Source organism: Alligator sinensis, unplaced genomic scaffold, assembly GCF_000455745.1.
Source record: "Alligator sinensis unplaced genomic scaffold, ASM45574v1 scaffold1165_1, whole genome shotgun sequence".
Lineage (NCBI taxonomy): Eukaryota > Metazoa > Chordata > Crocodylia > Alligatoridae > Alligator > Alligator sinensis.
The window spans coordinates 262,734-276,925 of record NW_005842477.1 but is presented as its reverse complement, the minus strand read 5'-3'; the positions used below and the strand labels follow the sequence as shown (position 1 = coordinate 276,925).

General features: G+C 46.2%; 2 protein-coding genes across 6 annotated transcripts in view; one reads left to right on the top strand and one right to left on the bottom strand.

Annotated features, from left to right (window-relative positions):
- The window catches only part of DAP3 (death associated protein 3), a 20,579-nt gene extending 14,646 nt beyond the window's left edge, over positions 1-5,933 (top strand). Inside the window, exons 13-25 of the mRNA XM_025212632.1 lie at positions 5-60; positions 136-205; positions 292-361; positions 993-1,047; positions 1,527-1,641; positions 1,838-1,955; positions 2,047-2,181; positions 2,266-2,418; positions 3,948-4,079; positions 4,366-4,550; positions 4,839-4,943; positions 5,036-5,151; positions 5,379-5,933. Coding sequence (XP_025068417.1) covers positions 5-60; positions 136-205; positions 292-361; positions 993-1,047; positions 1,527-1,641; positions 1,838-1,955; positions 2,047-2,181; positions 2,266-2,418; positions 3,948-4,079; positions 4,366-4,550; positions 4,839-4,943; positions 5,036-5,151; positions 5,379-5,617 — 1,549 coding nt within the window. The 3' untranslated portion in view covers positions 5,618-5,933. The remainder of the gene's footprint in view (positions 1-4; positions 61-135; positions 206-291; positions 362-992; positions 1,048-1,526; positions 1,642-1,837; positions 1,956-2,046; positions 2,182-2,265; positions 2,419-3,947; positions 4,080-4,365; positions 4,551-4,838; positions 4,944-5,035; positions 5,152-5,378) is intronic.
- A 151-nt stretch (positions 5,934-6,084) lies between these two features.
- Positions 6,085-14,192, bottom strand: part of LOC102372412 (GON-4-like protein) — a 33,857-nt gene continuing 25,749 nt past the window's right edge. For 3 of the 5 annotated variants that reach the window (XM_025212610.1, XM_025212612.1, XM_025212613.1), the window contains 10 exons: positions 12,938-13,119; positions 12,461-12,658; positions 11,799-11,942; positions 10,764-10,907; positions 10,341-10,460; positions 9,913-10,026; positions 9,244-9,448; positions 7,975-8,728; positions 7,427-7,529; positions 6,085-6,585 (listed from right to left, as the gene is read on the bottom strand). In XM_025212610.1, coding sequence (XP_025068395.1) covers positions 6,436-6,585; positions 7,427-7,529; positions 7,975-8,728; positions 9,244-9,448; positions 9,913-10,026; positions 10,341-10,460; positions 10,764-10,907; positions 11,799-11,942; positions 12,461-12,658; positions 12,938-13,119 — 2,114 coding nt within the window. In that variant the 3' untranslated portion in view covers positions 6,085-6,435. The remainder of the gene's footprint in view (positions 6,586-7,426; positions 7,530-7,974; positions 8,729-9,243; positions 9,449-9,912; positions 10,027-10,340; positions 10,461-10,763; positions 10,908-11,798; positions 11,943-12,460; positions 12,659-12,937; positions 13,120-14,192) is intronic. The other 2 variants (XM_006030921.3, XM_025212611.1) reach the window with 2 other exon arrangements.

Here is a 14,192-nt window from a genome sequence, read left to right as displayed (position 1 = left end):
ACCGGGCCGGGCGCGCCCCCGAGCCCCGCGCGCCGCGCCTCGTGCTGCTGGACCTGCGAGGTAGCGGGCCCGGGGGGTGGAGGGGCGCGGCGCGGGGGCGCGTCCGGCCCCCGTGACCCTCCGTGTCCGTGGCAGGCAGCCTGGACAGCTTGCGGCGCGACAGCAGCTCATCGCGGGACGCCGGGAGCGACGACGCCGTGGCCTGGTCAGTGCGGGGGGGAGCGGGACGCGGGGGGGTTGAGGGTCCGGCGGCCGCGCTGCAGCGCCCCGCCTTTCCCTTCTCCCCCGCAGGCACGGCAGCACGACGCGGCACCAGGGGCCTCCTGCTCAGGACGTGGCCCCGCGGGGTCTCGGCGGACAGGTGAGCTCGGGCAGGGAGACGTTCGTGTCTTGGCCTCATGCTCCTTTGGGTCCAGGTGCAGGATCCACCCTCGTTAGCAAGAACATTTGCCCAGTTATTTCCCTCTTAAGTCCTTTCTGAAGACCACACCAACCCCCCCACCAGCCGTATCGGGACCGGCTGGGAGGGCAAGGTCTGGATTCGGCTGTTTGTAGCGAACATAGCGGCACTGGCATTGCTGCAGTCATGTGAATGCAGCCTTTAATGTCCAGCTCCTTCTCTTTAATGTTCTGTGCCTGTTCTGACTTGAATAAACAACCAAAGTGTCCGTCCAAATCGCACCTTGCAACAGCCTGGCAGTGAGTGGTCAGAAAGATGCATGCCAGGATTTACCGTACTTGCTCCTTTGCCAAAGTCTCCCCGTTCCTCCCTCCCAGCTCTCCGGCAGCTGTAGCTGCGCTAGTGCGACCGTTCACATGTTACTTGTGGAATATTTCAGGGAGGGGGAAGAGTATTACAGAGGGAGACGAGATCTCTCAGAGTTCATATCTTATACTGATACAGATTGCACTTCCAAGCTGCATCCCACCACTTAACACTTAGAAGTATGGCAGATCCTCCAAAACCTGCGTGTCTGTCTTTTTAATTTCAGGAAAACACATCTTCTGATGGAGACACTGGTCTTGGAGCGCTTCCTCTGGATAAAGGTGCGTAGGTCTTTTGTGTCTGCAGGCAGAAGGTACAACTCAGAGAATTTTAACGAGTGAAATGGGGACAGGACTTAGTAACAATTAACTGGGAAGTAAAATATTTCATTAAAAAAAAAGATGAGTATTCCAGTTAAAAGTCCAAATTCATCTATGCTCTTCCCCTTTTTGCACCTGCTTTCCTCTGCATTGTAGCTATAGTCACATCTAAAGAATTCTAGCACAAAATGCCGCAACTATGCACAGGTACTAGATATTCAGTGCCATCTTGTCAAGCTGAGAGAGAGAGGCAGTGATTTAAGGGTTTGTAATAACATCATAGTGTGAGGGGCACAGACAATAATGGAACAAGATTTGTTAGTTACCAGGGGTAGGAAAAGAAATGGCAACAGAAACCCTCCCTACCTATTGTGTGGATTAGAGATATGGCTTCATGCATGAGGGATGCAGGCCTATTTGCTGTAATAACTTGTTTGCAGATGCTTCCCAGAACGCTTGCCATCTGGAGGGCAGAGGACAAGTTTGGTCCGATTACCTTAGAGTGCACTTACATCCTAGGAGCATCTTTGAGATACAGCGGTACAATCACGATGGGTAGGTTTTTCATCTCAAAAGCAAAATGAGGCAACATTAAGTGTAGCGCCAAGATAGTACAGTGGGCTTACTGCAGTTCAAGCACCTTGCTAATTGCATACAGGTCAGTGGGGGAAGAATTCTGTCCTTCCTGCTAAAGGATGCCCCAAAAGGCTGAAAGGAGCAAATGCCACTCGCAGTTTGTTCTGTCTTCTAGGGATTCCAATCGCCTGGAAGCCTTTGGGCAGGGTGAAAGTCTCCTGAGTGAGCCCACGTACCTAGAAGAGTTGGAAGATAAACTGCACTTCTTTATAGAGGAGTGTGATTATCTGCAGGTATGTGCAGCTATGCCAGGCTTAGCTGTTTGAGAACCTTTTCTTGTTGCACTGCAGTAGAAATTTAGATTCCACTTGTCCCTCTAAACAGGGTTTTCAGATTCTCTGCGACATGCATGATGGATTCTCGGGGGTTGGAGCCAAAGTGACTGAACTGCTCTGCGATGAATATTCAGGGAGAGGAATCCTGTCCTGGGGGTTAACACCAATAATTTCTAATACTGGAGTAAGTGAATAGTGGGGAAGTGAGGTGGTATGAGGAGATCGTGCAAGTTAGACGGATTTTTGGTATCTCTGGTTTTCTTTGCAGGATCCCTGCAAGGATTTTTACAGGCTTATGAACACAGTGTTGGGAACTGTCCACGTCTCCAGTCACAGCTCGCTCTTTTGCCCCCTGTCACTCAATGGAAGCCTGGGCCTCAGGCCACAAGCGCCCATTACGTTACCATACATACATTATGATGTAAGTATGCTGTGTGCACTGACCCTGGGTGCCCTCGGGAGCACTTACGGTATGGGAAGCTTGACAGTCTATTCCATACTGTGTCGTACCAATAAAAACAAACTGATGTTCCATGTAGAGAGACGTTCTCAAATTCTAAACACTTCTGACCCACCGTTAATATTTCAAAGCCATCCCACATTTTAAATGCTTATTTCCCCTCGATTTAAAACCTAAAGCCCCTTGCCAGTGACCTTATAAAAGTTGTACGGGTGATTTGTTTATTCACAGGCAAGTTATTCTCCGATAATAGAGAAATACTGATCTGCTTTCTCCTTGAACATGTCTGTAGTTCACCTTTCCCCTCTGCTGTACTCTCCAGTTCAACCATGTGAATTAATTCAAGGTGAACAACAGACTTGCAAATCAAGGAATGTGATCCTGCCGCTCTGTTTGGCACTGGGGAGGCCTCACCTGGAGCATCATGTCCACTTTTGGGCCCCACACTTCAAGAAAGACATGGACAAGTTAGAGTCCAGTACAGCCTATGAAGTATGACTTGAGAGGAAAGGCTGAAGGAACTAGGGCTATTCAGTCCGGAGAAGAGAAGAGATGGGGGAGATCTGGTAACAGTCTTCAGATGCCTGAAGGGTGATTACAAAGAGAACAGACATGGATTTTTCCTCAAGACTAAGAGCTATGGCCTCAAAACGCAGCAGAGGCAATTTAGGTTGAAGACTAGGAGGAACTTTCTGACCATGATGATGGTCAAGCACTCACTGGAATGTAGGGAAGCTGTGGAATCTCCATCCCTGGAAAATGGGTTACACAAGACACTCCACTGGGATAGCTCAGTCAGGGATGGCAGAAGTAAAAGACCTCATGAGGTCCCTTCCAGCCCTACTCTTCTGTGATCCCTTCTGAACAAACTTCAGCAGCTTTTATTTACAACAGATCCAGAGGGGCTGTGCCCCAGAGCTGAACTCAGTCCGTGGGCTTCAGATCTTATTTAACTGACTTGCTGTGTGGTTAGGTGGTGCATGTGAGCAACTGCAGAGGAAATCCAAACTGTGTCAGAGTTCTAAGCTCAGCCAGACGGTAGCTTGCTGCAGTCTGATTCACAATCCTCCATCAGCATTAGATCAATTCCAGCAACCTAAGCTTAATCTGATCCCAGGTCAACGTAAACGTTCCCCACCTGGACACATGTAGCAGCATATGGAATCTTTACACTAGTGTCCACGGAAATGTTGTTAATGAGGGAATGAGCAACAGTATGAAGTCTTTTTATTAAACAGCTTTCTCCTGATTGAATAAAACCTCAAAACAGATTAGTGCACCAGAACCAATGAGCATCTGTCGCCTATGCTGTAAAAAATTTAACCAAATTTTTAAATAATCTAAGTTTTTGTCTTGCCGACTCTGTTGTTTTGTCTCTGCTAATAGAAGCTACAGTACTGGTCCCTTGGTTAAGCAACAGAATTTTTTTTTTTTACTTAAGTAACATTTTCATACAGTAACTTTGCTGTGGTTTAATTACTTCTCTGCAGGCCTCTCTAAGCTATCACAGCAGTGCAATCTTGGCAGCAGCACTGGAGACCATGACTGTTCCCTACAGACTCCATACTTCTCAGCTCTCCATGATGCAGCTCGCAGAAGCACTGAACTTCTCTGGGAGAAAGGTTGGGTTCATTCTAAAAAGCATAATTGCTCAACCTCTTAGACTCACTGTTTAATGCTGTGGGTGCAAGTTAATTTGTTCCATCAAAATAGTGTCCACCTACCTCCTCAGTGACAACACCTGTCCTCTTAGTTATGAGTGTTTGGACATTATGTAACCTGCTGTCATGTGTCTGCTGGTTATTTCAAACACAGTTTTGCACAAGTCCTCCTTAATCCTCAGCTGAAGCTGTGGGATCCCATTTGTTACAGGCTCTTCTACAAGCCTGTTATTTCTCTGGCTCTCAGGTGGTGGCTGCAGGGGCTGCGGTACCCTTTTCTCTATCACATGGTCATTCTCTGCCAGATGCTTTGTGCAGCTATCAGCATGCAGTGCCATGGAAACCTTTGTCTTCATGTGGGGAGCAAAAGGACAGTTTCTGTTTTGCTCAATCTGTTGTGCTGAGAGGAATTGGCAAAGAGAATCACATCAGGTAAGAGAGAGCTGGACCTGTGTCTATTTTTGAGCTCAGGCACTTAATGGTAGTGGCAACAGGAACTTATTGGAAGGATTGTCTAGCTCTTGAGACACCGCAGCAGACAATATACCTGTTCTCTCAGGCTGTTAAAAGAGGGGCTGGGATTTAGTAATAAGGGTCTGTTAATTATGAAGAATTACAGGACCCTTGCATTATTTAAGTAGCTGCTACTGACTTCAGGACATCAGCTTTCTGGCTCAGGCATAGTTATCAGCTTTATAATGCATGCTCATTTATTTGCAGTAATTTTCCTCCTGGGACACAACCTAGTTCTGCCCTCCACGTTTATGAAACTGGAGAGGAGGTTCTGGGAAACTACTTAAATATGCTGTCCCCTGGAACATTAAGGTTGGTAATACAATGTTGGAGGAAAAGGGTCACTGACTGGGCACTGACAGTGGTAAACTTTGGCTAACTGGCTCAATTTGTTTCCATGGCAGCATTTCACATTTGCTCCAGAGCCCATGTAAAGTGCAGTCCCCATATCCCCAGTTTTTTTCCCCTCTTCTGAACAAACAAGGTTTTCTCCTGGACAAGCCTCGCTCCCATTCAGCAGGTAAGATGCTAACATGTACATGCACTTCTCCCTCCCAGTTTACATAAAAAAAAACTAGCAGGAAAAGAGACATAAGTAGATGGAGGGAGATGGCTTATGTTTACAGTCTATCAAAACATATCCTCTAGTAAGGAAAGATGAAAAGGGGAATGGATAAAAAGCATGGTAGGTGATGTACTTGGACTTTGCTTTCAGAGTTGTCTTAATGGAGATGTTTTCCCCCACAGTTGTTGAAAGTATTCCTGTACTAACAGCACTGCAGTCCTCACCTGTTCTGCATACAGCACTCTACAATTTATACAAGGAACTACAGAAAGTAGATGTGCGGCGCTGGGCTAGCTTTTTTGCTGCAGGAGTTGAACTTGATGACTTTCAGGAAGCCCTGCATGAATTAAGAACTCTATCCCAATGCTATAAAAGAAATTCGGAGCCAGATGAGTCAGAGGATGAAGCTGACTCAGACTAACACCAAGCTGGGGAAGACAGTAGTGTCAAATTAATATAACCACTAACGAACAGCTTTCTGAAAAGAACTAGTCTGTGAGGCCAAAGTTCTATTACAGTAATAAAGGGGGGCTTACAATCTGTTCAACAACCTTTAATTCCGGTGTAAAGGAGAGAACCTTCATACAAGTACCAGTCTTTTTCTGCTTGAAGTTGATATGGGGTTCTTCAAGCTTGTACTTGCACAGATACTGCCACTTTATCGTCACAGAATAGGAGGTTAAGTTATGCTTTAAAGTATGTTGAAACTCACAATAAATATGGGGTTTTTTTGTTTATAACCTATCCAGATATGGAATGGGCACATCAAGGAAATTTACAAAACAAAAAAAAATTAAAACTGGGAAAGTATTTACTTCCCAAGAAAGCAATGGCATGTTGTGATACACTATTTACACAAGAAGTTTAACTGCATTATCCACAATAATCCAGTAGACTTCAAAGAGCTACTTAGTGTAGGGCTTCACAACCCAGAGTGGCTATGGATCCAGCGTCTAAGCCACTGTACTCAATCACCTGTTTTCCAAAGAATCCTTACAACATTCTCCTTTGAAAGGTGGCTGAATAATGTTGTCCCAACAATGCTTCACATGATAGATTCAGGTCTGTGCTTATGTAGGCATACAGCTTGTCACAGGTGTGTCATCCCAAAAAAATAAGGTGCCGTATTAAGTACAGCCCTGTGCAAACACTCATGCCTACCTCCACCAGAGCATCCATCTAGCAGCAAACTGGCCAGCAGCTACCTTTTTGAAGTAGTTTCTTTAACAACCTAAAGCTTCAGTCATCCTGTTCTTCCTCAGAAAGGAGCATATCTTTATCTGACAGCTGGTCTGCATTGCTGGTGCTTGTTGCATCTTCTTCATCCTCAGAGCTCCCATCGCAGGATGTGTGGAAGAGCCTCATTAGTTCCCTAAATCGATGGGAAACCTGAGGAACAAGACAGACCAGAAGTAAGGCCCCCCCAAAGTTGTTTGTATAATAGTAAGAGCGTACAGAGTCTAAACAAAGATTTATGCAAGTGGGAGCAAAGATTAAATACACTTTTGTGAAGAAAACAAGGGGAGGGGGCTGCATCTGCATTACAGAAATGGAGCTGAGCTAGACTGTGGTAAGAGCAAACCACTGTAAGTCTCAGGATTCGTCTTGTTGGGCAAAATCATCTTCCTTCTTAAGGGAAGAGTTCACACATTCTCCATAGGGAGTATTTAGCCACAAGGGAAATTCAAGGAAGTGAGGGCTAGTATAGGATGGCGGGGAATTCCATAGGTCTGTGAGTTTCAATTACAGAGCCTTATAAGGAGGCTGTGCAATATTAGGTCTGTTAAATGTGCAAATACAAGAAAAACACCGATTTCAAATAGGAATCCAGTGTAAAAAGACTTTATAAGCTGCTGTGGGCTTTCTGAGTTCTTTGCAAGAACTCAATTTTTCCATAGTCAAGCAATAAGTGAAAGCTAAGAGTTGACCTTTTCCAAGGGGTGCCTTGAGTCTAAAAAGGTTGAGAACCATTACTATAGGGGTTGTAAAACTGTAAATCTAGAGAACCAGTCCCCCTTCTGATGATGCATATCCTAACTTGCAACACCTTGTGCAACTTCAGTTCTCTTGGTAATCCTCAGCAGCTGTGACAGGAATTAAGTCTGGTTTTGCTTATGGTACAAGGGAGGAATAGAACCCAGGACTGGTGTGTTAATGCAGTAACCAACTCTGCCTCTCAGCACTTCTTTTGCTCACTCTGCGGTGTGCAGCCTCTTCCCACAGCTCTTACCTCATTTGCAGTTTTATTGCCCAGTTTCTGTGAAATGGCACAGAAGGTTTCCAGATGGGCTCCTCGCTCCTGGCAGGTGGTGAGGATGACTCTGTCAGCCTCCCTGGAAGAAGTTTAACAGTTTAATATAGGGCAAGAAAAGGAGACTGCCCCTTCAGGCACTTCATACATGAAGATCCTTTATTTCAGAGAGGGCAGCTATCTAGTGTGCAAAAATAGACTCTCTACCTGGCATTGGTACTTGGAAAGGCCAACTCCAACACAAGTTGTGCTTAGCCTCCTCCCTGGAAGGGGATCCTGCAGGAAACATACTTTTCCCCTACCCACAGTATTACAATTATAGCTGCCCATAATGAAGATAGTATTTTTAATGAGAAAGGACAGGCATATTTCATGATTTTAGCTGCCTTTGATGGGCTTGAAAACACTAGGGGAGAAGGAAAGAAAACGTTAGCAAGCTGGAAATTCAGGAAGTTTTTCACTAACAGAGGACTTTCCACCAACACTGGATACAACAGGAATGTAATATTTGATGAACAAGCACATACCTCGTCCAGAGAACAACCTTCTCCCCCGTAGAGCTGACTTTGCTGTTTTTTGCGCACACAGTAGCTTCCATGACTTTCTGTTGCAGCTCCTCTTCTCTCTGTTCCAAGGGGGCAGGAGCTGCTCTATACTCCAGCTCCTCAGACTGTTGCTGCACTTGGAAAATGCAGTCACAGGTATTTGACTTGAGCCTGCCCTGTGCTTTCAGGTCAACAGGAGACTCTTCAGCACAGACTGTATAATCTGTTTCTGAAACACTGTGGTTACTGGAGGCCTGTGAGTGTGAGCTGTTACCCAGTGCCTTCAGTTCCAGTTTTGTGACTGGTGTAGCCCAGTTCTGCCTTCCTTCAAGTTTTCCTTCAAGGACAGTAGGTTTTGCTGATGAATGTGACTGAGAGGCTGTGTTCTGTTGCAAACTCCTTCCAGGATTTGGACCAGCCCCCGTGAAGCCTCTCCTTTTAGCAGATGCAGACCCTAAAATGTCCTTGGCAGGGCCATCTCCTTGATGTTTCTGATTCAGTCTTACTTCACTATTACTTCCTACTGTGCAAAGGCTGTTCTTTGTCTGCTGAGGTAGCTTCAGATTAACTCTTTGTACATGGGGCCAACCAGGAGTGCTGCCACACTGACTTCCCTTTGCAGCATCAGTAATACCAGCTTTCGCAGACTGCATTTCTGAGAGCTGACTATCAGGAAGTGTTCCTCCTTCAGAAGACACAGCTCTGCATAAGATCATCTTTCCTTCCTGGCGTGACCCTACCCAAGAATTTCAACAAGATTAGACTAGCTGTTAGTAGGAACAAGTTTGTTGCAAAGTACCAATAAACCAGAGAACACAGAGAACCTCGCCTGTGCTTTGCACCCATCACTATCCTCCCCCCACCCCCAAAGCATACCCAGAAAAAAGGCTGAATACTCATGTTTTAGAGGAAGGCTGAAGGGACACTGGTTTGAGCTGCTGTGTTAAGATGAGAATGGGGGAAATAACTAGGGGCCATCATGAACAGATGGAACAAAGATGGAGAGGGCACCCAAGTCTACCAGTAGCTTATATGAAGAAGATATGAAGTTTGTCATGCAGGCCACAGAGCCAAGTGTTTCAAGAACAATCAGGGCAGTTCACAATGGATGGATGATAGATGCTTTTGGCCCAGATAGGCTACTGATTAATATTGGAGAAGACACTTAAGCCCTATACTGCTTAGTTTTCACTTGAGCCAGTCAGCACAGGTATGCAGTACTTATTGTCCATGCATATGACCTTCACTAACCTGAAGCCAGAGAGTCTGCTTTCCTAGACATGGTCTTTACTCTGCTCTGGACACATTCCACATCTCTGTACTCCAGGTTCTCTTCTGCAGACTCTTTACACATCACAGGATCCTTTCCTTCAGGTTGAGGGCTCAACTCTTGTTGAGAGAGGCTGCCAGTAAGCTCCTGGGAATCTTTATTTTTATAGAATTTGTTATCACACACCTGCAGATGACAATATGAAACTTTTTATTACTCAGTGAATCTGCCCAGGCCACAGCATTACAGCTCTGGAGACAACTCTCGCTATCCCCCCAGTTCCTACTCAGCCTCCTTTATTTACTCGTGGGTTTTTAGATGAATGGTCAGCTCACACAGGAACCATGCAAGCTTCCTCTCCAGAGTCTTTACTCCCTGCCCTAGAGGAGCATAACAATCTGTTACCTAATACAGTGGTGAGGGAGAGTAAACAGCAAGCAGGACACTCATTGAAAGAGGCTCATCGCCAACACTCAGAGCTTAAGAAGTAGGTGTTCATAGACACCTAATGTTTTGTGAGTTTTTGTTTTATTCAACAGTCTGGAGACAGGAGGGACAAGACCCAGTAGAACATCAAAATACTGAACAATGGGATATGCAGCGGGACTGTCCATTGCTCTCACTATCCAGTGTTCTGCCCTTCAACTGACCTTACTGTTGCAATGGCTGCAAGTTCTCCTCTTGCTCTTCTTTAGTTTGAGGTCACTACTCCCTTCATGGCAAGAGCATGAACATTCTTTCCCCCCATCTGCCCACTCCATCTCCTGGAAAAAATAACAAAGGCCAGCTGATAGCTGCATATGTAGCACATGCATACCAAAGAGAAGTGTGTCACAGGATGGATAGTCTATCAGAGGAGACACGAGGGACAAAGGGCCAGACTGTTGTCCCCAAGGAGAATTCAAATAAGCTGCCAGAGATCAAAGTAGGTGAAGTCTGGACAGAAGCCTTTCTGTTGCCTAACACTTTAGAGACTGGGATCATCTCTCTACATACGCATCAGTCCTCCTAGACATGCATTTGCCAGGAATTTTGAAGAGGCCACGTGCTATGGGCTAATCATACATCCCAGTCCCACCTTGTCATTGTTCTGGCCTCCAATCTCTTTCCTCTTTCTATTTTTCGAGGTTGTGTGCAGCTTGGGGGCTTCGTCTTCCTCTTCTACCTCTGGTAATGACACCTCTTCAAACCCATCAAACTAAAAGAAGCACAGAGGCTATGTTACCAGAGTGGCAAGAGGTGCTCTTCACTGGACTTAAGCTTTCTTGCCACCTTCCACAAAGAGGCTTCATAACATCAAGCCCCGTTTCAGGGCAGCAGGACCACAGTCACATTAGAAACAACATAAATGGGCCACAGAGCTTGAAATGGCCACCCCCAATATGTCCCCAAGCACCCACAATCCCAAATCTCCTCCACTCCAAATTCATAGCCTCCCTATTAGGGCCATCAGTCCCTAGCCTCCTACTTCTCTCTCCTAGTCTTGGGAAAGTGTCTCCACCTCATACTCTTTCTCCTCTGTCCAATTAATCTCTTCAAAGTCTCCCATGCGGCTGGCTGATGGCCGTAAGTGATCAAAGAAGACAGAGAATTCATCCTGCAAGTGGTCATGTCCTTTCAGCAGCTGCCACATCTGGGTCTTCAACTACAGAAAGAAGGTCCAGAGTAAGATAATGCTCCACCCCCAAAGGAGAACACAGTAACTCAAAGATTTCTTTTTGGGAAATTAGGACTTCCAAGTAGGGACCTACCTAACTCACAGCAAGAGAAAGCAATTTTGTGGCCTGGTGGCAGCCCGAAGAGCCAATTTTGTGGTCATTTAATGGCAACCCCGCCCCTCAGTGCTGATTGGTGGAGAGGCCCCAGATGGAGAAGGGACAGAGGGGTGGCTGCCATCTTGACAGCTCTTGTGTAGCCCTGCCCCTTAGCACCCACTGCCAGAGGTATTAGGGGCAGCCACTATCATACTGCCCGACCAGCCGGTGATGTCCTGTCCTGTGCCCATTCCCACCCCTGCCCCAGCAGCAGGAAGACTACTGTTTCCCACTGGGAAGCCAGCATTTTATTTTTGTTAAGTTTTGGGGTTTTTTGCTTGATTTCCTGGGAAATCACAGCCAATGCCATTTTTTGTGGCAATCACAGAGATTTAAGTAGATTCCTACTTCTAAGTCTGCACTACCAGCAAACTCCTTTGCTAGAACCACAACGGCTCCAGCTTGCAGTGCTAACATCTGGATTGTTGTTGATTTGGGGATCATTCTGCTTCCAGGTATAATGCTGGTCAAGAAGCACCTCTCCAAAACCTTAGGCAGAGGCACTAAACTAAAGCACCATCCTGCAAGATAACTTGAGGAAGGTGGAGGTGGGAGAGAAGATTCACATGGGCCAGTCAGCTCTATAGTCTTGGAGAGGGGGTTGGGGCACTTATTGAACATATAGCTCTGCAGTCATCCCATGTGAAGAAGTATCTGAAGGCTGGTTAACATTGTTATGATCTCGACAGGGGAAGCAGGGGACAAATGGACAGGCTGGTTACCTCTGTGATCTCCTGGGGGAGGCAGTCCGCACAACTCTGCAGGACTTTGATAATCTTTTGATGGTGGGCAGGATTTTCAGCAAAACAGATTTCCAGCTGCCTAAGGAACTTCCGGCTTTTTTCAAATGCTTGTTGCTCTTCAAACTGGCCAAAAAGAAAGAACAAGAGCTTTTCATTCTTCACATATGAGGCTACCTTTACAGGCATCTCTAATCTACTTTGAGAAGCTAAGCAAGATGCGTCCCCCTCCAGCTAAGTGCTTTATATCTCACTCAGGACTCTGCACTGCAGACCTCAGGCAGAACAGAGTAGCGACAGGGAACTGGCTGAAAGTCTAAAGGCATACAATGTACAACAAGGGAAATTATCTTAAGCATGTTTACTGGCAACAGGTTTTTATCTTCATTAAATGCCGAATTAGGGATGACTCTAGCTTGTATCATGCTGAAGCTTTCTGCAGCACTGGAAATTTTAATGCAAAAGTTCCTTAAAAAATAAGTTCCTCCAATATTCCAGGTTCCTGGAATATGGGGAAGCCATCAACTTCCCCTCTAATTGATCCTTCCCACTATGCTTAGCTCTTTCACTCTTCCTCCACTCCTATAACATTTCTTACATACTTCTGTTCAAATTGTCCCATGCACTTTTCCCCTTCTGCCTACCAGTCCACATTCCAGAGCTTGTTCTGGTAAAAGAAAAGCAGCAAAATCTGTGAGCAGTTGTGGCCACTCATGCAGAAGGTTCTGCAAAGTGGAGTAGAGGTCCACAGCCGTTCGCTTGTCAGAGCTGGTCTCAAACTCATAGATAACACGAAGGAAGTCTTCATACTTCCCAGGAACAGAACGCAAGGCTTCACGTACCTGCAAAGAGGGTGGACAGTTAAGAGACTTCCCCCTGGCTCACAAAGACAAGTTAATTCAATAGCCCCTCCACTACTCAGCTTTTCCCCAGTGCTTTACTTTCCCAACTGTTAGAGACATGAGAACTAAGCTCAGCAGAGTCACAAATTCTGAAAATGAGAGAGATGGATCCCTTCAGCCAAGTGGCACCAGGGTTAATTCTATGTAACAAAGAAAATACAAGATTCACCTTCTGTCCAGGAAGATAAGACTGCTAAGGGTCAGCAGATGCTTGCTTACCCTGTTCAGATAGGCCTGTGCAAATGCCAAATCCTTCTGTTCTCGCAGAGGGTCTCTCTCCAGAATGTCTTCATCAAAAAGCAGCAGCAACTTTGAGGTGTCCTTGCTGGCACGAGTTCGTCCTCTCTTATTTCTGGCTCTGTAGGAACTCCTGTTTTTTCCAGGGACTTTTGCAGCATCACCTGAAAATACAGTTGTTATAGTTATGCAGATACCTTGCTCCAAGGAAAAAGTAACTCCATTGTAGCTGGAGCTACCAAATGCACTAACTGCTGCTGGGGTCTCCATGGAAACCAGCCCGAGCCACACGGGAAATGGAGTCTGGCCACCAGTTGGATCCACCATTTTGCCCACCCCTGCTCTAGCTTGAATCATATGCTGCTGCTTTCCTCTGCTCAGGGTCTGGAACAGGCTCCCCACAGAGGTGGTACAGTCATCCACCCTGGCAATCTTCAAAAAACATTTGGATGCCCATCTTGCTGGGGTCATCTGATCCCAGCAGTCTTTCCTGCCCTAGTGCAGGGGGACTGGACCTGATGAGGTCCCTTCCAGCCACTAACAACTATGAATCACTGTCAAAGATTTCATGCAAGAGTTCATTACATTAGTTCTTCCAGTATTCCAGGTTTCTAGGACACAGAAAAGCCATCAACTCATTACCACAGGAAGTTGCAGAGGCAGATATTCTAGCCTGGTTCAAGGAAGGACTAAAATTCATGGACGATAGGAGTTATTAACATCTGTTACACAGAACAGTCAGGGATGTTTCCTCTGGCATCTCTGAACCAATGATAGTGGACATCAGAGAGGGTCTGAAAGGAGATAGATCACTCTAGACCAGGGATGGGCAAAATGCGGCCTGGGGGCTGGATGCGGCCCGCCAGGCCATTTTATCTGGCCCATGGGGCCCCTAAAAAATGTAGAAAATTAATTTTATCTGCCTCTGGCTGCCCGTCATGTGGCCCTCCACCCAAAACAATTGCCAGCCCCTGCTCTAGACCAACAGTTGGCAGCCTACAGCAGGCAGATCCAGCCCACAGCTTTGGACGCTGTTGCTCTTCCTATGCAGTGAAGGGGAAAGTGGCAGGAGCCAGGTCCTAGCACCTGCCCACCTGACCCAAACTGCGTCAAATAAAAGGCACGGTAGATTTGCACCTCATACTTTAAGATTTGCATCTTATAGACTACCTAAACAGATCTCTCTCTCTATTTGGTTAATCTATAAGGTACAAATCTATCCTGCCTTCTACTTTAC